General features: G+C 39.6%; 1 protein-coding gene across 1 annotated transcript in view; it reads right to left on the bottom strand.

Annotated features, from left to right (window-relative positions):
* Positions 1-26,610, bottom strand: part of Ralgapa2 (Ral GTPase activating protein catalytic alpha subunit 2) — a 265,575-nt gene that overhangs the window by 158,542 nt on the left and 80,423 nt on the right. The window contains exons 13-20 of the mRNA XM_013353198.2: positions 26,309-26,457; positions 22,982-23,093; positions 18,501-18,738; positions 16,284-16,448; positions 13,119-13,259; positions 7,740-7,874; positions 5,237-5,334; positions 522-612 (exon numbers count right to left, since the gene is read on the bottom strand). Of these exons, the coding sequence (XP_013208652.1) occupies positions 522-612; positions 5,237-5,334; positions 7,740-7,874; positions 13,119-13,259; positions 16,284-16,448; positions 18,501-18,738; positions 22,982-23,093; positions 26,309-26,457 (1,129 nt within the window). The remainder of the gene's footprint in view (positions 1-521; positions 613-5,236; positions 5,335-7,739; positions 7,875-13,118; positions 13,260-16,283; positions 16,449-18,500; positions 18,739-22,981; positions 23,094-26,308; positions 26,458-26,610) is intronic.

Here is a 26,610-nt window from a genome sequence, read left to right as displayed (position 1 = left end):
CCAGGTGTGTAGCATACCAGGTGGGTATGCCCCTGCCACACTGCTCCCACTCTGCCACACTGACAAGGAGGAAACCTGGCCTCTAAGTACAAAAGAACAGAGCACAGGGTCCAGACTTCATAACATATGATAACATCTCAAGATTCCAGGCAGATTTTATTTTCACACGCTTGCCCAATGACTTCAATGTACCTCTGAAGCTTTGTGTTTCTTCCCTGTGGGGACTTTGTGGGAAAGGTAGCTTTTATTTATGGGTCTGTTTGCTCCCCTAAGTCTTTCTTGTTCCTCTTATCTGGGGAAAGGCCCAGGGATGGAGCAATAGGCCTCTTGGGTATATATAATAGGCTGAAACTGTTCTACTGACTAAATTAACTACATGACTTCTAAGTTCCTGGATCAAAAATATTCTCCACAACCACCCCCTCCTTACTGACAAGACAAGCACTCCATTTAGAAAAGAAGAAACCACAGCAGGTCCACTCTGCACTAGGCAAGAGCAGACCCCATTTCCTGGAACTTACTCTTCTGTCTCTCCCTGCATCTTCCTTGTGTCTGCTGTAAATCATCCTTCAGATCCAGCTCAGCAGGACTGCTGCTCCTTCGAACCAAGATCTTCAGACAAAAAGAAATGCTGCTTTCATTACCGGAAAGGTGAAACTTTTACCAGACTCTTAAGTTCCTAGTCTATTTTTAAATAAAAGAAGCAATAATAGTAACGAAACACTGAATGGTGTTTTCCTTTTGAAGAATGCATTCACCAGCTAGTATAATTAAGTTATATGTTTCTCAAGATCTGAAACTCCAGTTCATATTTTCTACTGACACAGCTGAATGGATATACCAAGAAGGAATGCCAAATCCTGTGGAAGTGGTTTATTTTGAAGTTCTATTTGCTTCTCTAGTCAAGTGCACACACAGTCCCAAAATTCTGCAGGAGGCCTGAGCTCCTTGTGAATGTTTAGGCAGGAAAAACACATACTCTACCCAGACTTCCAAAGTGCTGCTCAGAACCTTCCTAGTTAATATACTACAGAATCTTCTGAGCACTGGTAAACACGGGGCCTTATGTTAAACACAAACGATTAAGAACAGGAGGCAACCTGCATCTTCTAGCAACTTATAGTTTTCTTGGAGGAACAAAACATACACAAACTATACAAAATAAAATAATAATGTTCATAAGTAAAATAGGCAAATAAAGTCTGTGAAAGGTATGTAAAATAAAGTGTTACCTTAATCAGTTGACAGTTACAGGAGAGCGGTTCAAGAAGGCAACAGACATGAAGTGGTAGAGGGAAGGCAGGAGGGAACTCAAAGCAGGAAGTACAGACTGGTAACCAGCAAGTTCTATGTGCAGGAAAGGGAGCTGATTATAGCAGGCCATGCAGAACAGCCAGGAGGAGAAGGAAAGAAAGGAGAAACGCAGATTTTGTTAAAGAAGCAGTGGCCAGGGAGCCTGTAACAAGAGGTTTAGAACTCTGGACCTAACACTGACTGCATGAGCAAGTGTACCTTATGGACAGTAGCTAAGTGTGCTTAACCCATAACCAGAAGGACAGTCCCGCACATGTGCCTGTGGTGCGTGCGGGAAGAGAGGGCTGCTAAGGGACCTGCCAGAGCAGTAAATGAGCAGGGAAGGAAGGAAAGAGAAGAATGCTGCAGTGGAGGACTGCAGCTTTCCACAGCACGTGAGCAAAAGAAGGTTGTCACAGAACCATGAGAATGACGGTGACAAATGAAGGCAGAGAGAAAAGTAGAAAGGACAAATGTTGAGAATTTTTTATGTCTTTAGGCTGAATAGTAAAAAGCAATGTTCATTAAATGGGGCGGGGGCAGAATGATAGGACAGAGAAGATAGTCAGGAATGAGATACAAATTCAAGCTGTAGGATATACAACAAAAAATATACAATCCCAAAGTCCTGAGATTCAGGAGTCATTTAAAGCAATTAAAAAGAAAAGGAGAAAATGTATAATTATAGTTACTTGTCTATAAAGAATCATGAATAAAGTATTTACAAAATTCATGGTATATGAAAAATTACTACACAGCCTTAATAAACAGTGATTTATATCAAATGACCCAAATAGAAATAGGCTCATCTTTCCTTAACTACAAAGTAGAATGTTTTGCTTCCAATGTTGGGGAGACAAGATGCCCTCCAAGTGTAGAAACTCATGACACTTCATTTGCACACTGGGGCTCACAGGAAGCAAGACTTCAGGGTCCCTATGCTCTGTCCTCTTAGGAGAACAGAAGGAACAGAGCTCAGGGAAATCCAATGACGTATTGTAAAGTGAGTGCTATCATTGCTAGTGGCAAAGGACTGAGAAGCAGGATCACAGTGGCACTTCCTGATCCCTTGAAGATGAAAATGCAAATGCTGTCCTGAAGAGTCCTCATCAGTTAGACAGTCAGAGTTCTCACAGATTCCATCAGCCACAAGAGTAACTCACAAGAATCAGCAAACAACTCGGGAACAAACCACCATAAGAGCAGCAAAAAACTCCAGACAGAATTAGACTCCAGAGGATTGCAGCAAATCAGGTAGAGAATGTGGAATTAGGATTTGTGAGCATTTTAAAGGTGTAAAATATGAAAATAATAAAAATGGCCAAATAACAAGATATACTTAAAAGAATACATTTGAACTTAGAAGCGAAAGTATACTTGTGAGGTAAAAAAACGTAACAAAACACCACCTCAACAGAACCTTGAAAGCCCAAACCTCCTCCAAGTAGAGAAAGCGATCCATAGGAAACTCTGCTTGCATTCTGAAACTCACAGGAAGTACCTCCAAAGCTATCTCCTAATGTCAGATTGACTGAACTGGTGAAAGACAGAGGACACTTTTATTGGTGAAACAACCCAGAATATGTCCACAGGTTCAAGGAGAATGGACAATATGAAAGAAACTTAGGAGACATGGGGGGCAGGATAAGCAAGTCTAGTATTACTTCTATCTAGAATTCTGGAACAAAAGAGAAGATTGAATCAAAGTGTGACTATTTGAAGGAATTATTACAAGATTTCTCCAAAAGAACAGAAGAAAAGTAACCATAGATGCACAGACATAGCATATACCAGAATGGGCAAATGCATATACCAAATTAAATCTATACCTAGCAGTCAAACTTAAAGTCAAGGACAAAGACCAGCAAGAAACAACCAGACAGGATGGAGAGAAGGCATTGTAACAGCACCAAGGAAAGACAAAGAGTACTAGAAAGAAAAACTACCTTCCATTAAAAGAGGCAGAGAGGAGGAGAAGGAAGCAAACTATGGTCGTTAAGATGCTGTGATTTTGTTCAGAGACAAAACACCTGAGGAGCAAAATCAAGGCTGATATGTCCAGCAAACAGAATATATGACAGAGATGGGCCTTTCAGATAAATAAAGGAAAAACAGATTTAATAGATAAGACCTCAGGCTAGGTGGTGGTCACACATGCCTTTAATCCCAGCAGTAGGGAGGCAGAGGCAGGTGGATACCTGTGAGTTCGAGGTCAGCCTGGTCTACAAAGTTATTTCCAGGACAGCTATGGCTGTTACACAGAGACACTCTTTCTCAAAAAACCAAAAATAGATAATAGATAGACAGAGAAATGAGACTTCTAACAAGCATTTGGGAGAGGGGTTGGACCATCCCTCCTTCATAATCAAGAGCCACCTCCAGGTGAATAAAAGACTTGAAAGTGTGGAGCAAAAGTGAAGCATTTTATAGAATAAAAATAAGGGAGTACTTTATCCTTTTGTAGCTAGAATCCTTTAATCCATAAAATTCTACCATAATAAAAAATATGAAAAAGAATGATTTGTATTTACCAAAGACACCAGAGTGAAAAACAGCCACACACAGAGAAGATGTCTGTTACAAACATAATCAAAATAAAATCAGTAGCCAGTCACTATTCAGACTATACAAAGAACTAATACAAGTAAAAGAAAGGAAAGTAAATGAGAAAAGCCATCAACTTTCATTTCACAGATGAAATATAAACAATCAACACGAAAACTTTAAACCTTATTAGTAATCTAAGAAATTCAAATAAGATATCCCATTTCCATGTGGTTGGCCTGCAAAAATTTCAGTGCTGGTGAGACTCTTTACATTGCTGGTAGAGGTAAGACAGCTACAAACATTTGGGAAAGAAGCATTATCATGTAGAGAACAATCTTTGTATAATTTATTTGTCTACGGCTAGACAGTCACACAGAGAAACATTTGAACATGGAGAGATATTGAGGAAAGTCTGAGAAAGTCCACGGCTAAATCTTTCAGAAAACTAAAATACTGGAAAGAATCAACAGAAGAATAGAAAAATAAGTGATATATTCATACTGGAATATCACACAGCAGAGAAAACTCGGATGAATCAAGTACTTCAAAATACCATGTGGATATTCTACAGACATACAACTGAGTGAAAAAAAACAACAGTACCCACAGAGATTTCAGAAACTTCAGAAACTAAGTAAGATATTGTTTGGAGCCACATACATGTGAATGTATGTAAAACACAGCCAACACCATGCCACTGTGAAGGGAGGCAAAAGCAAAGGACTAAAAAACAAAACAAAACTGGTGGCCAAAGCAACAGAACCAGAACTGTTCTGGTGCTTGAGCAGGAATGGGTTCATCTGGATCTGCTTCATTATGAAAAGCAAGATCTATACAGAAAAGCTGATGTATGTCTTTCTGAAACCCAAAAACACAGGAACTCAACTCTGCTATCTTCCAAAGAGGTGGGAGCAAGGAAGGAATTTGTTCTATAGCTAAGCTTTCTATAAATATATACTGTTTTAAATCACAAACAGAGGTTTATCTGAAAGAATGAGTTATAGGCCATTTCTTCTTTATGTTTTATATTTTGTTTTTTTAATAAATGCCTTTTTTTACAAAATAAAATGAAAACACACAAAATCTTTAGGAATACTGTGTCAGGTAGGGAATCTAAAATGAAGAATTTACAGGCAAGTACACCTGCTCAAAGTGAACTGGACAACATGAGACCAGCCAGTAAATTCTATTTCATGCTAACCCCCCACCCCCGTTTTTGTAGAATGACTGTATTTTACATAGAAAGCAAGTACAACCTTAAGTGACTTAAAGATTATTTGGACCTATAATCAATCTAAATGGGAAAATATTAAAACTATCAGCAAAAAAATCCATTATTATGGTATAATTTATGCTTGGTTATAGCAACAGAGAGATTTTCTCTAGGAAATCTTACTGTTATTCCTTCATGTTCTCGTTTCACATGTTCTTTACTCTCTTGAAGAGACCTGGGTTCAGAAGAGCTCAAATTTTGTGAGTTTTCTACCTTTTGACCTAGAGATAGAAGTAAAAATGATAAAATGAATGTTTCAGAAGGTAAAATAGGAGATAAACAGACAGACAGGTAAGCAGGCAGGCAGACTGGCAGAGGCGGAAACAGATAAACCATGCGTCTAGATATCATAGGTTATACTCATAAATTATGGGTCTGCAGCATCTCCAGCCCCAATCTACACAGAGACCTGGTCTATAGCCCACAGATAGCTTCAGTTGGAGCAAATGCAACACTGTTCACTGTGGCTCATAGGGGCACTTAGTCCACTATGCTGGACAGGGGCATATGACACATCACCGTGGGGAGGTGGGCTTGGGGACGGCATCTGACAAAAGATCTGCCTGGGTTGGCCTGTGAAACAAAAGGAAGGGAACAACAGGACAGCTCTGGGTTGCCTGGATAGAAAGACTAGCACGAGAAAGCAAAAACAGCTTCAACAATTTAAAAGGGGATACTGCCACATAGCCAGCAAAGATTTAAGAAAAGATCATAAAAGCATCTGAAGAACAATCTGCAGCCATTAAATTTGAAAGAAATTAACAAATAGAACCAGTTTCTAGAAAAACATCAAAATCAAATTCAGAAAATCAAAGTAGTATCATAGCCCTTTAATTTAAATTTTTACTTGGCAAATAATGCATGTTTATCTTATATAACATGCTGTTTTGAAATCTACATACATAAATCATCTTAAGCAGCATATGTACTATGACACACACCCACATGGGCAGAGTACTTGTCTCCTCTTGGCCAGGCATAGTGGTACATGCCAGTAAGCTAGCCCCCAGAGACCAGGGAGTGTACTGCAAGTTCCAGGCCAGCCTGGGCTAATGGAGATGCTGTTAGAAACCAAGCAATGCTTTCTGAGCTCTTCAGAAAGGAAGCACACTGTACTGTGCGCTAGAATCCTAGAGCTTTTCTTCTCTCAGGTGAAGTTTGTTAAAATCTGAAAGGATTTGAAAACCCTTTTTATAGGAAAACCTCAAGCAACTGGTTCTCTCAAATACTTAAGGGATATTTTTTTCTTTGTTTCTCCTAGTAGTCCTCAGAACTAAACTTGTGGCCTCCTATATGTTAGACAAGTATTCTACCACCAAGTATATAGCCATATCCCTAGTAATCCACACAAAAGCCTTTAAGGAGTAGAAAATTTTCAGATAATATCTTTTCTCAGCTTTATTTTTTGCTATAATTTCTTATTTCATGAGGGTTTCTAAGGAAAAGTTTCCCTCCTTGTTTGCCGACCCTGATATTAGAAGACACAGGATAACCTGTTGATAAACAGGGCAGGATGTTTTCTGACTGATTCATGGAAATAAAGTGACCGACCTATGGAACTAAAGGCAGCACATTTACTGACGCTGTACACACTAAAGAGTGTTTTTTCACTATACAATATACTACTCTCTGTCTGCAGCTTCAGTAACAACTGACTCCCTCCTCCCCTTCCACACCCTGATGCTGCAGAAAGCTAGACCAACCCAATGCATGCTCTAGGGATTTTTCTGACCTCAGTGAAGCCTGCGAGTTGCTAATAAACTTTCACACAGCTGGTCAGCCTCTTTGTGCCCACTTCGACCCTTCAGCTCTTCCCAATGCCTGACCCTTACTGCCTCTCGTGCTTCCTACTGCAAAGTTTCTTCACTTTGGGAACTCTCTGTCTCTCCCTCTCCAGCCACTTCAGACTCCTCTCTAGTTTCCAGTCATGCCAAACTTGAGGAGTGTGTATCAGATAAACATGTTAAATAGGAAGAGTTTCACTTCCAGAAGTCACATTCTTACAGTCAAATGACCTGGGCTGGGGAGATGGCTCAATGGCAAAGTGCCTGCTGCACAAGCATCAGGACCTGAGCTTAGATTCCCTAGGCCATGTAAGAAGCTGGATGAGGCAGCATGGGGCTGCAACCTAGGGCAGAGCAGCGGGAGGTAAGAGGCTCCTTAGAGCTCACAGGTAAGCTTTCACACTAGCGAAAAGGTCTGCTTCAAAATAAAGAAATAAGTAAGTTGAATGCCATCAAGGAAAGATAGTTCAGGTTAACCTCTGGCCTCCAGACATATGCACATATACACACACCCACACTAACAACATATACATAACATTCAAGACCCCTTCTTCCTTGAAGCAGATATTTAAATAAATGTAATAAGCAACACCACCTGCAGCTTACCCCTATCCCAAGCCCACATCTATAGCTTTCACTAGTAACTGAGGACTCAGTCAGCACCAGGGTAATTACTCCTTGTACTTGGGAGGCAGAAGCAGGAGGAAACTTCCAAGTTTGAGGCCAGCTTCATCAACAAACTGAGTTCTGGGGTGGGGGGTGAGGGGGAGAGGGAGAGAGAGAGAGAGACCCTGTCTCAAAATCAATCAGTGGATCAGACAAACATTAAAAATCCCACATACCTTGAGAAGAATCTGAGCACAAAGGCTCAGTGATGTCAGAGGTGCTGCTGCTCCGGGGGACCTGCTGCTGTCCCACCACAAGATAATCAGAGTCGGCTGTGGGTGTACTCTCTGCCTGCTGGAATTCCTCCACTTCTGGAAGCATTAACACAAAACACAGGACTGTGGTTGGCGATTTTTTAAAAAGCATTTCACACTTAGCCGATTTAAACATTAAGTTTCATATTGTTTTTAGAAGCCAGGCTACAGTAAAATAATCTGCATGCACGCACCAAACATCCATATTTATTAACACTAAGATTCCGCTCCATGATACATTTGTCAAGCTACAATTAGCCTTCTGTTTTCCAGGTGAAGGAAAAAGGGTGAGGGAAGAAAATCACACACACATAAAAAAAGGTCAATAACTCTGAGTCATTTGAAATTTCCTAGCAGGAAGGGTAACTCAGCCATGTTGGAAATGCATAGACAGATAAATAATACTTGAGAAAGCACAGTTGGAACCCCCCCAACATTAAATAAAGATGAAAGGAAACAGGAATTCCAACTGTACTATTCCTTCTAACAGCTAATGCACAACTGTGCAAAATAAAATGCTATTTAAACCTCATATTACCATGTGCAGATCTGAACTAGTCACTAAGCACAAAAATGATCCACGTGGTATAAAATGGAAAACCAAAGATAATTTTGCTCATATTTTACATCCTCTATTTCCCTGGAGATGGGTTCCCTTCTAGCTCATTTCTAAAGCACAGAGTTCATTTTAGGACCAGCCACAGCACCCTACCCACTCACCCTGCCACTCACCTGAGATCTGCAGTCTCAGGATTGTGTCATCATCTGCCTAGATCATCAGAAGAGCCTGCTAACTGTCTCCTTTCTGCTATTCTCTACATGGCTGTCCAAGAGGCCCCTCTAAAGTAGGTGTAACCGTGTCTGCCATTAGTCCACCTGGCCTGTCTCAACCCTACCTCACAAGTTGCTCCCCAATCATCATTTAAGAGCTCCCACTCTCTCTAGGCTCAGCAATACTGATCCTCTCGGCTCCTGCTGTTCTCTGTACAAACCACTATACTCCTTGCTATACATTCAACATGCAAAGTCACTGCATGTTGTCATGCAGTTCTACACTGAGTTCTACACTCAGTTCTACACTAGACTCCAAACTCACTGATGTTGTCATAAAATTTCATATTCCTACACCCATATCACCATATTTTCCAAAAATAAAAAAATTAAGCAATAAAAGTTTTTACTACTTTTAAGAAGAGAGTTCTCAAAACTCAATCTATATTATCTAAATTGGCTATGTCACTGGCTTCTCATCTGGAATGGAGATTCACTGCCAATACAGCTCATTCACCTGGACATAACCCACAGTAAAGGCTCACTCCAGCTAAGGAGATGTGCGTACACAGGATGATTCTGAGTTTAATGTATGGGGATTTCCACAAAGGGTTGTTGCTCTGCTTTTTCCTTCCCAAATGAAAATTCCATTTTCTACTACACTAGTGTAATTACAAGGCTCAAATCTATGAGTTTTGTGTGAGCCATAACTATGAATCAAAGTTCTATCATCTTAAAACACAGTTTAAAGATGGATGCTTAATGGGAACCTGAGAGAACATAGGCTAAGAGAGCATGAAGAGACAGTTTCATCTTTCCCAGGCCATCTCTGCCTACTGCTTCTCTTGAGCAGCAAAGAACTATTCATTTTTTCATAGAGGATACTCAAGGCATATGTGCATATTTTAAGTCTACCTATATATCCCAGAGCAAAGACTAGGCTCTTTTTGCAAGTCTTCTAGACTCTTTAGCATCAGGCCCCTCAACACTATGGGACCAGCCCTTCTAGTTACCTTTTTATTCTAACTTTGCAAGATGGCTAAATGAAGATACTGTATTTGTCACTCCTGTATCAGTAGAGGGAGCCCAAGAGCTTCCTAACTATCTGAGAAATAATTGGCCAGGGCCCATTTTTGTGGACAGAGGGAGGAGTGGTTTTTGTTTTTTTTCTTTTCTCTGAAGCCTGGTGCCAAACACTGATGGATGCCAGTTTCTGGGTTCTGAGCATAAGTAAATAAGAGCAGAGCCAACACTGGCAGCATCTTTCTAAAGATAAAGAACATCGCCATCTGGCGGGATGCAACACAGCCACAGCACCATGGCTTCCAAATTAGAGTGTCCCCACTGGTCCTCAACACAGCAGACGGAGGACAGGAGCCTGCTACCACCAGCTGTCTGCCTTCCCAACAGGCGGGCCTAATACATCTTTTAAGGCTTTGTTTTTGCAAAACTGTTAAGAGGGACTTCTCAGATGGAGATAGTCCAAGGCTGTAGAAAGAACCGGAAATGGCAGGGATGGAAGAATGAGAGACTAGAGTGGAAGGAAGAAGACAGCACATACCTTAGCATTCTGTTAGGGTCTACACTTGAAGTTGACTGTCAATTGAGAAAATGTGTAAAAAAGAATTTACAATTATTCTTATGTCATAATATAAATCCAATTCGCTGATTTGAAGGTGCACATTTCATGGACTTTTGTGTGTGCCACACTATCTGTATTCAATAAGAGCTCTATGCAAATGGATAAGAGAATGACACTTGAATGCCTTTTCCTTCCTAATGGTTCTTGAGCTCCCTCTGCTGACATGTTGTTGTCGAAGAAAGCGTTGGGCTAAGGCTGCTCCCATTCTACTGTGTCCTGATGAGCTGCTCTTTTGTAACTAATGAAAATGATTTTAACACTGGTATAAAATATAAAGGCTTGGATTTGTCTGTCAAACAGAAAAGGAACATCTGAGTTACATAACAATTGTACAATAAATCTCAGATTCAATGCATCCTGTTTCGCATGTCACACAATTTCTGTTTCAATCACTTTGAAGTGCTGAATTCTGCCTCAGAGTCTAAGTTCATTTATCTTCTGTGAAGTCCAATAACACCCGATTTAAAAGCACTAACTTTCCTGTCTCTTGAGGATGTAGTTACTCAACACCATCACTAACCCACTGCTTTCTAAAGCTCCATTGAAAACATCAGCAAAATGATCATAAGGACCGCTTCTCTTCCCCACGAAGAGTCGGCATGACTGAACTAAATGTGCCAGCTCTTCCGTTAGCTTCTATTTTCTCCAGATGTCTGTCTCCTTTTTACTTACTCTTTAATTGCAGACTTCCTTATTCCATCTTATTAAATGAAGCAAGGCTCTGTCTCCAAAAAACAAAATACTCTTCCATTTAACTCCTGCACAAAGCTACACAAGCAAAATTAGAACGTAAGGTCCTAGCTTGAAAAACACCAATCATGAAGCCAACTTGCCTTCTAAAAGCTCATGGAATCTAGCTATTTATCACCTTAGATGTCCACAAGGTAAGCTTCTGAGAGTAAGTTAGTCCAGGACACATAAGGCCAAATATTTGAGTAAGTCAAAAAGCAACCCTGAATAAGAACAAAACTTTTAAAAATGAAGCTATAAATAGGAAGGCTTTTTTTCTGAGAACTTATTCCAGAAAAACTAGACTAACTAGCACATCCATGGAGCGTATGAACAAGGCACAGAAGCATCTAAGCAAGGCTTGTCCTAATGTCCCGTAGGGTAAGATAAGGGAAGACAGTCAATCTGCTAGTTATAACCATTCCAATACTCCCCAAAGAAAAAGAAAAATCTACCCTTGTATAGCATGAAAGTACTACAGACTGATCAATGCCCCAACACAAAAAGCAGATAACAGTGTAAGACAGCGGAGAGGGACTATTCTCATGAACGAGAAAGAGAACTCCCCAGCTGGCACGCCTACTTCCCAGAGGTATGTTTTTTTCTCAATGCAACTACTCAGATTAATGGAAGTGGGTTTTTTGACTCTCCCGAAATTCAAATACCACTGCTTTTTGCATCTCCAAATCTGCTGCTATTGGTTCTATTATTATAATTTTGGTGGGATGACAGCTCACACAGATTAGAAACCAAAACAAGGACCACTGCCATCAAAAAAAAAAAAAAATAGCAACCACTGAAACAGTACAACAAAAAGAAAAGGAAAAAAGGGTAAGTGACAGTGCAGCAAATCACTCGATTTCTGCTGGAGCCATGAACGCACACATAAGGCCAAATATTTGAGTAAGTCAAAAAGCAACCCTGAATAAGAACAAAACTTTTAAAAATGAAGCTATAAATAGGAAGGCTTTTTTTCTGAGAACTTATTCCAGAAAACTAGTGAGAAAAACCTAAGTAAAAAAGAGAGGAAAGAAAACTAGACTGAAATAAAACTTTTCACATTAAAAGACTTTTTTTTTTTTTTTGGTGTCAACCACCCAAATATATAGCAGATTCTTTCAAAGACCTCATTAATTACTTAAAAGAAGTACACTTTCTGGAAAATCTGATGCCCAAGCATTTACTGCTCAAGCAGCAACTTAACTGGTGGTGGCCCTTTTCAATGCCATTCTCGCTGTTTTAACATTCAGTGTTCACAAGAGAGTTTTCTAGGCAACAGTATCAATTAAAACTAACACTTCCCTCCTGGTATCTTAATATGCTTTAATTCTGCTTTGTCGAACTACAATAGTGCTATAGTGTTTATGCTACAGAAACTGTTGTTAGGCTATTCCCAATATTTAAAAATTCCTAACCTACGTGTCAGAACTCAAAATGTAGAAGGAATATGAAAACATTTCCCCCTTAATTAAGATCTAGTTCATCTTAAAATAACTGAAAATATCTCTTTGTGGATATAATAGCAGAAAGTAAACTTCTTTTGAGGAGTGACTAGGAAGAACATGAGAAAACTTGCTTTTGCTACTACAACATCCTCCCTTTACAGCTGGCACAGGGTAATTAAATTATTTACAGTGGTTAGTACACAGGGTGGCATCTTGATGCATGGACAGTGTGGGCAATGTGACATCAGACCAGGATAACTAGTGTATTTATCTCTCTCACCATTTATTTGACAAGTTCATTCAAAACACCCTACCCTGCTATGTCAAGATACACAATGGTTTATTATTAACTACATTCATCTTACTGTGCTAGGCACTACAATATCATCAGAAAAACACACACAAGAACTAAATCCAGTTTCAACTGGGTGAAATCCAAGAACAAAAATGTTTTAGGAATTAGCAGTTTAGCTTTTTTCTTGTTGTGTTTCAACTAAAACCTCAATTATCAGCATGAATCTGATAACAAGGAGATTACAGAATTTTTGGCTCCCTAGTTGCTACTAAACATGAACTATACAAAAACAACCATCAACATCTTTAAAAATTAACACAAGTGAAAAGGGCAGTCTCCTGAGTGTGACTCGGGGGGAGTTAGGGCAGGAGAGAGAAGCCTGAGAACATGGATGGACACACAAGACAGCATTACAGTACCTGACAGCCTGTGAGAGCAAGAAGAGTAAGAGAGACCAGGGAAGAGAGCGCTCACGGTATGGAGGAGGAGCGGGACGCTTTTAGTGGCAGGCAAAGCCTCAGAGAGGTGGACACAGTTGCTGATAGACTGGCTTCGCTTAGCTTCCAGGAGAGATAAAGTAACATTACATCAGAGCACAGCGAGACCTTTCACCATTTCTAAGTTCTTATGGTGCTGCAATTACTTTAAACATTTAAAGGAAGCCATTTTAAGCATTAAAAGAAGTCAGTAAAATCAGAGTACTTAATCACAGTCTCTAAATACAGCCAACTTTCAGCCAAGCGCTGATGATGTCTTAGAATGGTCACTCCACACAAAGAACTTATTTCAGTTGGGAATGCTTCATGCATTACCCTTCCTTCTGCTGCTGTATATTAGAGTGTATCTAAATGATGTCTGGGTTGCTCGCTGAAGCACATCCCATTATTACATTTTTAGTACAGTAGTATCTGTTCCTAACAGTACACATACAAAGACCACAGTGAGAAATAGAAAATCTGATCCAAGACAAAACAATTTCTATTAAGCAATAAATAATTCAGAAATTGAATTACTGAGAGCTGACTGTATTTAAAAGCTAACCACTTAGTGAACTTAATGTCACAGAAGTTTGTGAATATATAAATCAGATATTTTATTAGATATCTACAAAAACTATCTTTTTATATTGTATTTCACATTTAATAAAGCCAAAGTTTCTCAACTTTCAATTTTCTCATACATTGTTGGTTAAATAAACATTTAATAAAAACAAAGAGAAAGAGAGGGTACTTCAAATTAATAAAATCGAATCTTTCCTTAAAATCAAAGTACAAAGGATTATTTGTTATATTATTATTTTATGTACCTCTGTTAAGTATATGTGAAACAAAATTATACACAATAGTGGCACACTTGCAAAAACCGAAACAAATTTTTTACTTTGTCCCTTCCCCTATTCTTTGCTACCAGCATCTCCAGCAATGAGATTATTATATAACTCGTGTGCGTGTAAGATAATATTTAAAGGGCAACAACCATGTAAATGTCAAAGTATAAAAGATTTGTTTATCTCAAGATATGGACAATATTTTACTTGAGCACTGTTTAAAGAGCTTTCCCTTTATAAATCAAATGATTGCACATTTTCCCAAAACGGATCACCATGCATTTTGAAAATGTAAAATACTGGCTGTTTTATGTGGCAATTACGACTGACTTTGATCGCTGTCAGGTTATAATCTGGATTTTCACCATCACTGACACCCAGGGTCAGAGTTATCTTTCCATGCCGGGCTGCTTCAGTTCCACTCTGATTCTCTGGTGTCACCACAGCTGCTTCAACTAACTGAAATCTGTGCGGTGAATCGTGAACATCTTAACCCGCTCTTAATGAGATGCAAGAAACAAAGCACTTTTGAGTGGCTATCCCACAATTACTGCTGTTACTAACTCTCCCTAAGAACAGAGAACTATTTCAGTGAACTTCCACACTCAGAGAAACTCCTCTATACACTCAAACTATAGGGAAAACACTCTGGGCTTTGTTAAAAAGCAGGAAAAGAAAACTAAATAAAATTACCCATGGATCATATTAAAGTCTTATTAAGCTGCAAGGAATACAAAAATCTTCAATGACTATTCATAGGTAACAACTGATTCACAACATTTAGCATTTTAAAAGACATAAAATAAAATAGGAAATGCATCTATATGCATGCATACATGTATATATATAAAGCATAAATATAATAGACTTGTATAATTGACAGTTTTCACTGTCTTTCAAAAATAAAACAGTTCTAGGCTTTTAAATTTTACTTCTATAAAAGTCAACCTTAGAGTTTTAAAGTACATATTCCACAAATATCTTTACAAAACTTTTGGAAAAGGTTTGTCCAATGTCACATGGCCCTTCAAACACCTGAGAACATTTTGAAACATAGCCTGCCTTTCCTGATTGTTTTCTAAAGCATGCTGGTGCTTTTACTGTACAGTTAGTTTAAAATACCTGGTGGAAATTAAGATTTATGGTATCATATGGAACATGCATGCATCTGCTGCTGACCAACACATATAAATAAAATGCAGTGTTTGGGGATTAGTGCTTATACTTGGAATTCAAGGGTGAGAAGGCAGGCATAAGCACAGCTTGGGAAGGACACTGCCTTTATCACATGCTTCTGATCTCTTTCACTGAAGGATTCCATGATGGCAGGGAAGGCTATAGAAGTTGAACTGAGACAGGAAGTCAGTGGGCATCCTCAGTGCTGAATGTTTTTTGAAACTGAGTTTCTTTTTAGGAGACAGAATGAAGGAAAAGAAATAGAATAGGTGGTGGAGATAATTAAAAAGACTTTTACCAATAAATGCTAAGGCATAAATAATGAGGATGTTACAGGCACTGTCAACAGGATGCTAAACAATCTATATCAGGCTTTTAACAAACAATAAACAAAATAAGTTAAACTCAACAAATATTTGTTTTATGGCCTGAGGAACCTATGTAAGCTTTTCTGAAGCTATTGACTTCCAACTCTAATTGTATGGTGCTGCTGATGAGAGAAACTGTAAGAAACTGAGATAAAGGTTGTTTCAATCCTACATCAGAGTACAAAGGGAAGAGAGAACCTTATTGCCTTTGTTCTGAATATCAGCTTCCCTTTTAAAGATTTGTCTCTTGCCATAGTAAAATGTAACAAAGCTGTCTGATCATCCTCAACCAAGTAACAGTACTAGTTCAAATAGACTGTAAAAGCAGCATCTATAGGCATAGGATGTTCAACGTTTTTAAAGAAGTAAAAAGCGAGAATGTCTCCGTTCATTCCTAAAACCAAGTGTCACCCTCCTTTCCTTTGCTGGAACCAGTTATCGCACACTCTACAAAGCACAGTGCCTAGCAATGGCATCAATGAGGCTAAAGGTGCATTTATCATGCTCCCTTTCACAGTAGAGACTTTAGAAATAAATAATAAAACCTGAGGCTTCAGAAGTAAGCAGAATAGAAAGTTTAAAAGGTATTGACAGATTTCATTTAATAAAAGATCTAACATTTAAATTCTGAGTAGAACTTTAAAATATTTATTCCTATAAATTTACTTAAATAGCAATCAATTTTGTTTAATGATATTTAAACAAATATTTACCAGTTGCTTTTTGGCGAACAATATTTCTGGCCTTCTCAACTCCTGGTGCTCCAGATGTGGTAGCACTTCTGAATCTCATTGGCTCTGTCATATCTGGATGGCTACGCCAGCTGAGAGAAAAGGATCTACCCACAGCGGCCCCTTTTTGGGAATCTAGAACACAACCTGATAAAGGGTAAGATGAGAAAAACAATCAAAAAGCTGAATTTAATGGCAATCATACAATTACATATTACCAGCAGTCAAGAAACGGCCTACGTACAACACTGCACCAGCAGATTCCCCTGCTGCAAATTAAGACCTGCTTCCTCGTGCTGCAGTTCAGGAAGATACATCAGTAACCTCAAAATATTTGCTACCAAAGTATTTTTAATTCCTAGCAGCTTCATGAAAATTGTATCTTCACAGTATTTACTTCCACATGCAAAAGTACGTATTAACCAATCTTTCCCATTGTAAGAACAGTCATGCAAGAGAGATCCAGAAGAGAATAAGGACATCTAGGCTAGTGTGTATTTTTTTTTTTTAAGATTCCTGTTTAGTTTCAACTGTGAAAAAAAAAAAATAACCTGTTGCTAAAGCAATGTTAGAAAATTACTGCACTACATAGACTAAATCTAAACTAGGATTAAGCCATTCTAGTGGAATGCTATGAGCATAAGCTATTTTGTTTCGGCTTCTAACTGCTTTTACTAACTGGGGCTTTGGCAAACCATTCTCAGACTTCAATGAACACATCACATATGGCTAACACATCACTAGAATTGATTCACATTTACCTATATCCACATCCTTTGTTCTCACTGACTCTGGACTTCATTATACTTTGGTAGTAAAACTAAAGAAGTGAGACCTGAAAAATCTACTTCTGTAACACTGTATTAACAAGCACGTGCCAATCTGCTGGATGAAACATGTAGCAGAGTCACACTCACTGCCCTGGCTGACAGCCAGTCAGTTCCTAGAAGCAGAGCAGCCTAAGTGGCCACAGCACAGAGTGAATCAAATGAAAACATCCAACCCAAGTTGCATAAAATCAGACTAAAAGTGACTATGTTAAGCTAGCAAGCCTTGGAGTGATTTGTCACATAACAAAAACCAACTGATATAGTCTACAAAAAGGTTATTATTACTAAAACATAATCTGCTGTAACCATGTGTAACTTGACAAAGCTTTGAAGGAAAGATGCCTTCTTCCAGGTCCCGGAACCAAAGGAAGTTACTTATCACCCAAGGAAACCCATTGTTTTTACCTCTGCATTCTATGATTCTGTTTGATATAACCCTGAGAACATCAAGGTCATATCCAAAGTCATCTCTGCATGTTTCCCTAGCAAGCCCATAAGGCTCCATAGAATGCATTCTGGCATTTAGCCATACCCGCAGCTCCTTCCCACTTTATCCTATTTCCTTTTCCATTTAATATGTACCATACGCGTCTGAATGAGCCAGCTCTAGTCTTCACAGTATAAGCTGGAGTAGACAAGTTAACTCAAGTACTACACTCCTTAGGAACTGTAATGATGACAAGGGGATACCAACTGCAATCTCCGACAGAAACTTCCACTGTCTTACAACTCAAAATTATTAAAAACAGCTTTACCTAGAAGCACAATAAAGCCAAAATGGGTCCCATCTCAAGCACTTTGAATTCCTCTACATTTTCCAGGGAGGCAGCAGAACAGATCTGAGTAGTACCTTGGGCCGGACTTGACTAGCTTTGACGTCAATCACTAGAAAGTCTTTGTATTTTGGGTTTTCTGTCTGTGACACAGAACTATTTAAAAGAGCTATCATAATGATGAAGTCCATGCGCAAAGCACTGGTCATTGCTACTCCTGTTATCAGTACTTCTCTCTCATTTTTCTTCTTCCACAGTCTCTTTAGATAGTCACCAGTTTCATTAAGGGAACAAAATAATAGGAATCATAAACTAATTACCAGCATTTAAAAAGACATGATGCAGCAGGGCGGTGGTGGCACACACCTTTAATCCCAGCACTCGGGAGGCAGAGGAAGGCGGATCTCTGTGAGTTCGAGGCTAGCCTAGTCAACAGAGCAAGTTCCAGGACAGGTTCCAAAGCTACACAGAGAAACCCTGTCTCGAAAAACCAAAGACACTACGCAACTAGTTCAACTCATTATGAAATACAATACATTAATAACTTGGGCGTATAAATAAACACCACTGCGGCTGCCCTGGAAAAGCATAAATACCTTTGCCACGCTGTTTCTTCTCCTTCTGTTCACTTAATTTATCTAGAGGTAGGTTTGTCATCTCAACTCCATACACAGTTCTTGCGAGCACTGCTGTCAAAGAGTCCATGATGTTGGACCACTCGGTGATGAGCTCCTCCCACTCTGTGAGGGACGACAGCACACCTAGAAAGTCATCCCAAAGCTCCCGAGAAATGTACACACAGAGGTTTGCTCGGATCCAAGCCACGATAAGTGTCTGAAACCAAACAGATATGATTTTTAACAACAACAAAAAAATATCCTTTTCATTGTTTTTCTTACTTTTGACCAAAAGTAACGAGGATCTGAATTATGTTAGATGAGTTATCTGAGGAAATATTATTCTAAAGTGCATGGCTACTGCTGATGCTAATGTTGGTAAGAACATAAAACCCTTTGTCCAGTGACTACTCAACTTCTGAAGGTGGCTCTTTGCCATCACCAGAGAGGCTACGGCAGACATCTTCCTCTATGTGTGCTCTTCTAAACTCGAGTACTACATGACTTTGAGCAGCTGGGCTTGACACAGAACCAAAGACAACTCATTAAATGAGACTCCCTTCGACCTCAGCCCCAATACTTTCAGTCCAACAGCATTTAACCAGTGTCACCTCCATCTGCGCTGTCTTCCCACTCTGGGTTCCTTCTCAGAATCCTGTGCTTCTATTAAGCCAAACTATCCTGAGCTACATGCTGTATTTCTCCTCACTTTAAAAAGCAACACACTCTCTTTGAAGTAGATGTCCCCTCTGCTTACAGCCATTCTCCTTCCTCTATTGAAGTCTAACTTTCCTGCTTCCTCATCTCCCAGTCAGGTGGTTTTGAATTTTTCTTTCTGACAGCTCTTCACTTTCCACCTAGGTTCTGGTTATCCATTTCTACGGCTCCACTCCCTTCTAACTGTTGTGTACTCTTTTGTCTTTATGTCCAACACAGATCCCTTGGTTGGCTTCCTGATTATCCACCTGCTATATTCAGGGCAGTCCAAAGGCACAAGTAGCACATCATCATGAAAAGAAGTCAATCACTGATTACTAATTTTGATCTAAAATTGGATCAATTTTATTATTAGATCAATATTTTCTATTATATGAAGATTATTAATTTACTGTTTTCTGGTAATAATAGTTTTGAACTTTTGAAGACATGATTTTAAAAATGTATAGACAGAAACTGGCATTTTAGCCTTAACAAAAATGCTCAATTAAATATTAGGGTAATAAAACTGACCCAGTATTAGATCACTAGATATAATTTTAGTAGAGTAAGAGGAGAGGGTAGAGGCTGTAGAAGTCACTAGAAATCACCCCCCATTATGCTGCAGTTCTGTTGGCATGAACAAAACCAGATGGCTGTCTTGGTGTAGAAAGATGTCAAGACTGGAAATCACTTCACTAAGCTCTAAGAAATAAAGGGGTGATGTGGTGTGGCACTTGGCTTTAGTTCCAGCAGAGGCTGGCTGTAAGGGCAAGGCCAGCTTGGTCTACATAGTGAGTTCTAGGCCAGGTGAGACCTTCTCTCAAATAACAAAAAGAAAAGAGAGAGAGAAAGGGATGGAGGTGGGAAGGAGGGAAAGAAGAAGGAAGGCAGAGGGTGACTTCTCGCAGTTTGGAGAATCTGTCATAGCCAATGTCACAAACACGTATACGGACCTATAAATCATCAACAAAATTCACAATTGGACATGGGGCAAAATCCTCGAAGCTAGTTGGGTGGGGGGGGGATAGAGGAACATAGAAGCAGGACAGCCTTTCAATCAATTACCTTTTCCAAAAGGAAGTGAGAGTGATGGTCTCAGCACTAGGTTGTGCTACTAACTTGGTTTGAGCCCTGCAGAGAGTCAGCTGGCCTTTCCAGAGTTACACTTCTCATCAAGGTCAAGGTCCCTCAGCACTGACACTCAGTGTTTAATTAGATAAAGCTCAGCCCAAGAACCACAGGAACACACCTCGCCTCAGTGACAGCATTGATAACCAACCACCTCCTCTCTCCCTATAGCCCCCACTCTCAAGAAGGACACTGAACACTGTCAAGTACTGGATCCTATTATAGACAGAAGCAATGTTTCCTCATCACCTTCAGAACTTACATCACATGGTCTAACTAGGATTGAGAACGAGCTATAACATCATGGAGGCAATCAACATTATTTCGTAAAGTTTTTTAAATGAGATAAATTCAACCATCATTAGAAGAAATTATGTTAACCCAAATTATCTATATAACAGAGGAAAAAGAACACTACCAGGAACAGTAGAAAAAAGGATAATGGTGACTTAAAAATTCCTTACCTCTACTAGTTCTTTACTATAAAAAACAAAAACACAAGTATCTATCCATTTTCATCTGTACAACAACTGAATTAGTGTATCTTCACTATAATGTGTCACTTAGGGGGACAACCATTTCCCTCCTCATATCTCACCAAAGGACACTGGAAGTCCAACCAATGATTACAAATCTATAGCACTTCCCATGTTGTCCCCTCTTGACTGCAGAGCAGGCAGGGACACAGAAGATGAGGTGGTACTCAAGGCCACCAAGCCAGCAATGCCAGGACCAGAGTCACAATCGGGATCGGTCAAGCTCTACGAAGTTCAGCCTTCCTCTACTCTTCCATGGTCAATTCTAAATCTAAGCATCCTTTTTTCTGTACTCATTTCCAAAATGTATTAGAATCATAAGCAATCAAGGGCCAAAAAATGGTACAAGAAAGATCTGATGAGAACACCCCACTAAGGGAATTCTCTCCTGACCCATCCCATCCCAACCCAAACAAACAAATACAAGCAACAATTACAGAATAGATTCATTCTTAATCCTGCAACAAATTCACTTTCTAATTTCAACACACATAACAGGTACAAGACCAGACAACTGGTGAAAATCAGGCTTGACACTGGCTTTAGCTCATGCCTACTTGACAACCAAGCACCAGGACTGGGAGCTCAGGAGCTGACAGTGAGATGCTGCGCAGATAGAGCATAGTGCAGAGTGTCTGTATATCCATGCAGGCAGCAAAATAGTAGCATCAACAAACAGGTTGGATTACTACAAACAAAAACAAAACCCATATAGTCAGAGTATAATAACACAAGCATATAATCCCTAGCACTTGGACGACTGAAGCAATAGAATTAAAAGTCTGGGCCAACCAAGGCTCATAGTGAGCCCTGAACTTAAAAAAAAAATTCAAATAAAAATGTATGTATTCTCCCATCACATATACCCATGAGCTGGGCAAGTCAGTCAAAGGAAGAGAGAACACCAGTGAGGCAAGTGAGCATGCCAATTCCTTCTGCAGCCTCTACACACACTACCTATACTATATAAGTACTCTTAATATGTATCATCCAAAAGCCATGAATGGAGAAGAGAATGTTTCCTTTCTCAGCCGTCATTTCAGCTCACGATGCTCCCACCTATCAGATTACTCAAGGTCAGGCCTAATATAGAAGAATGTCATACATTTCCATAGTTTTGCACACTGTTCTTTTCTAGAAATGTTAATGAACTTTATGAACCCTGTAAAAAGCTGTATAGCCTGAGGCTAATTCCCTGGGCAACCCATCAGCTGGCAGCCTATGTATACTCTTGACCCTGCTCCCACTGGGGCAGAAAGTACTGGTACTTCTTCGGGTCTGAGCTCATACTGAGAGTCATCCAACCCTCCCAGATCCTGAGGTGCTCCTCCCTCTGCACCAATACATCCTGACCTCTGTCACTAGAACATGGCACTGGCAAGCCAACACTTAAGAATCACCTGCTCAAACCTCACCCTCCAAACACAGCGCCTCTCCAGAGAGTTCTCCTTTCTCCTCCCTTCCATATCAAGAGCTCTTAGAAGCCTTATCCACCATTGCTACCTCTACTTCCTGATTCAAATAGACTTCAATTCTTTGGACATTCTCTGAACATTTTCAACCTCCCACATCTTATCAGAACCAAAGGTCACCTGGCTCTGCTTACTTCCCTGGGCATCTAGAAAAATCTACTTTAGCTTTGCCCTCAGCAAACTGGGCCTCCCTGTTCAGCATCTCTGGCTCGCTCTCTTCTATCAAGCACAGAGAAGCCTTCATCCTCCTATGCAAATGTTCTCTCTCACAGTCACTTCATCCAGTCTGAGGCTTTACATACAGTTACTCGACATAAGGATGGCCTCAAATTTACATGCTGTTTCCATATTTCTATTTATCCTATAACTGTCAATCTAGCTTTCTCCCCAACTAGGATGTTCAACTCCTGTCACTCTCAAGAAAACCAAGAGGTAGAAAGCGAAGCCTAAAAAGCCCAATGTTAACTGTGAAAAACAGAACACAACATTTAGAACAAAGTTAAGAAGGAAATTTTCTAAAAATGCAAAGTTAATTTGATATAACATGTAAAATCTCAATAATTAAAACTAATTTGCCAAGTCTGCTCCAATTCTGCATTTCCAGTGTTTAATAAAAAAGACTTACCCTGAAAAGCAACCCTGCCAAACTCTGGGCAAACAAGTCCTTTACATGCTTATCCTTTGGCTTCTGCATGACAGCTTCTGTTATCCTGAGAAGGATTTGCAACATCTGCTCCCTGGGCCACCCAAAATAAAAGCTCATATTAGTAATCACATCTCCAAAGCACTTTATAGGTATGAGATCTCTGCAGTCAGCAACACTGATAATCACGTATTATCTCAAAGTATTAAAAGTCTAGGTGTCAGTTAGACAATAAGATCATATTTTATCTGCATAAACTATTTTATGTTACCACATTTCTACAAACATGCTTTCTACATCCATGCCAATTGGCAGAATGGCATCTTCCAGACATCTCCCAGCCTGATTTTTCTCTTTGCAGGAAGGAGGACAAGATAGTTTTCCCCAGTTGGAGCAGCACACCAGGGTACTCACCAAGGGAATAGCTGTACCAGACAGAACTTATTCAGGACTCTGACTTTCTCCATCATTTTGTTACTTAACCTGTAGAGTCCTCCTTCTGCCTTTGTAATAAAAACAAAACTGACCCTGGTCTTTCCTATGAGGACACAGGCAGTCAATAACACTGCGTGACTGTGGTTCCTGGAGAAGGCAGGAGTTTGGAAAGGTCAGGACTGAACACTGGTGGGCAGTGTATTTGTGCCTGGTAGACCTTGCCTAAACCACAGAGCACACGTGGGACAGCTGTGGTCACCATAGCTCGGTCACCATTTTCAGTCTTACAGAAGGGGACTTTACATAATAGGCTTAAAGAATCAACATCAAACTGCTAATTATGACCATTGGTGTTTAAAAAACAACAGAAGTTCATTTTTTCTTTCTTACATAGCCAAGTTATGTTTCTCATACCCATGACTATATAAGGATGGAAAATAGATTATCTTCTGAACAGAGAAGAAGTTCATGCATTCTCTAAGGAAATCAGTCTGGTTCTTATAAGGTTTTGAGCCCTAACCATTTATTCACTTGCACTACTTACTTCTTGTTCTTCCTACTCTCTAGTGAAAAAAGGAAGATTATGACAGAGCAGTCTGGTTCAGGTCAGACAAAGGGATCTGTGGTTTCTTTTCTCCTTTGTCTACGCGGTGGATTGATAATGCAGAATCTCAGTAACCTTCTCGTGGTATAATGACCTCTGGGAATTTACTATCTGCTCGTTTGGTATCTGACTCCATTGGGCTTTTAGTCCCGGGTTTACTAAAGTGTTAACATTATTCTCCCAGCACTATGCCATCTGTTTTGCACTGTTTACGGATACTGAAATATGAAGTGGATGATATTTTGTTTGTGCTCTAACAAATAAACCTTGCCTGAAGATCAGAGGGTAGAGTTAGCCACTAGTTAACCATAGAGGTCTGGAGGTCTGTACAGACAAACAGAAAGTGATATGGCTGGGCAGAGAGAACAATATCAGGCAGAAGACAGGAGCTCAGCCCCTTTTTGGCTGAGGAGTTAATAAGGCAAGAGTTGGCTTGCTCCTTTCTCTCTGATCTTTCAGCATTTGCTCTGATATCTGGCTCTGGATTTTTATTAATAAGCCCAATTGGAACTCGTGCAGCAATGGAGGAGGAAGACAAATGCACCGTCTTGATCTAGAGACACATGTGCACAGCACAGGACAGCAAGTCTAAAGAGAAGAGAGAAAAGAAATGACAGAGCTGGAGATGGCCTGCCATTCACAGTCAGGATACCCAGGCCCCTGTCACAGTGGGGCATGTTATTTAGTGCACCACTGTGTGTTCATAATAGATGCTCAGGAGTTAATTAATAAATGGAAACAAAAGAAACAGAGAGACAGGGAAGGAAAGAGGAGAAAAGAAAGGGGAGGAGGATAAAGAGGGGGAAGGAAGCAAAAGAAAGCATCGGTCATTTGGAACTTAAATATTCAGAAAGTCTGTCTGGGAAGCGGACCATGCCCCTTTCTATTCTCTACAATGTTTAGTTCCTACTTTTACTTATTTCTACAAATGTCTGTTTATCCATGTATCTGGAAACCTCTAAATTACTAAAGGTAAAAACATTTGCTTTATTTGACTTCCTAAATTTTCATCAGAATAAAATGACTATAAAAACTATAATGCTTGCTGTACGATGTATACAGAATTCATCACTTTCTAAGAAAAGAAACAGAGAAATGCTAATCACACAGCTGTGGTACAGGGAGCAGCATCAGCTGAGAGCATTTCCCACAGAGTTGTTTGGACCACTATGATACGGCTGGGTTTACATCACACTGAGCATGGGTGTAATGTTTCCAAACTTAACAGCACTTGACTTGGTAAGAATACTAATTTAAAGACCTTGTTATTTATACTTTCAAATCTTCATTTTGATATTTGTGAACTTTTTATAAGGCAGAATTCCTCTGGGTCCACCCTTCCCTCCTCTTGGTGGCCTATGGTCTCTAATAGCTCATGCCTGCCTTGTTTTTAGGGTTTTCCACCTACTGTGGACAGACAACAGTACTGGCTCTAGGGCATCTATAAAACAGGTGTGGTCCTAGAAAAGTTTCTACAGCAGAAAGGATTTCCCTGCCACAGAACCGCAGTAGCCCCAAAGCTCTAAATGTGAGGTATAAGGGCATCTGTAGTAGTTTTACAGGTGGCTAAGTAATATGAGCATACTAGGCAGACCCAAGAGGCATTTCTAAAACAGGCTACATGTGAAGACAATGGGACGAAGACATAGCTCAGGCCTTGCTGGTCTATCACTGAGAACACTGAGGGTGATGTGGAGTTATCCACTATGGAAGACAGGCATGGAAAACATCTAACACATTTTACCTTTAAGAACACAATTAAGAGAAAAACAGCAAAAGAAAAAAAGGGAAGGAAAAAAAAACAGTGAAGACATACTTTTTGACTGTACTTTTCTGTCACTCTGATAATGTATTAGTTAAAAGAACTGTTTCGACAAAGTGAATTTAAAATACCAAGTTGAAGGAATAAAACTCAAGTTTATAGCACTTCGGGACAACAAAAACCTGAGCTTATAAAGAATCATATTACAAAGCACACACCATTTATCATAAAACTGTCTGACAACAGTTTAAAATGGCAAAATCCACTACTAAGTAGTATAACACTAACTCCTGTTCAAGAGCATTTTTACAAACAGTAATGAAAATAAATGAATTATCCACGTGCTGGGTAGTTAGTTCCCTTTGCGACAATCCATAAAAGCTGCCAAGGGGCGGCTGTTTATCTTATTGTCAGGTTTGTAAAGACATTTGATAAATGGAAACCTTAACACTTTGATTATACCATAAAGAAAAGGTAGCTGTTTGATGTTAATCTGAGATAAACTTACCATGTCTTTTGATTCATTGTAAGTTCCATTATCATGCGCCGAAAAATAATCAGCACAGCTTTGCAAGCATCCACTTGTTCTCTCAGGAGCGTGGGGACCTCAGCACATGGCTCCAGCAAAAAGACATTCGCAGCATTTGTAAGAAAGACCTTAAGGCCAACAATTTTACATTAAAAAATACAACTAATCATATGACCAATGAATGCCTTTGAGTTATTTTCACAGACTCTTCCAAGACAGCAAGTGACACCAATACATGATCCAGGTATTGTAGCTCACCCCTTAGAATTGCCTAGGTAGAC

This window comes from Microtus ochrogaster, unplaced genomic scaffold, assembly GCF_000317375.1.
Source record: "Microtus ochrogaster isolate Prairie Vole_2 unplaced genomic scaffold, MicOch1.0 UNK3, whole genome shotgun sequence".
NCBI lineage: Eukaryota > Metazoa > Chordata > Mammalia > Rodentia > Cricetidae > Microtus > Microtus ochrogaster.
The sequence above is the reverse complement of the archived record's forward strand: the minus strand, read 5'-3'. Positions and strand labels throughout refer to the sequence as shown.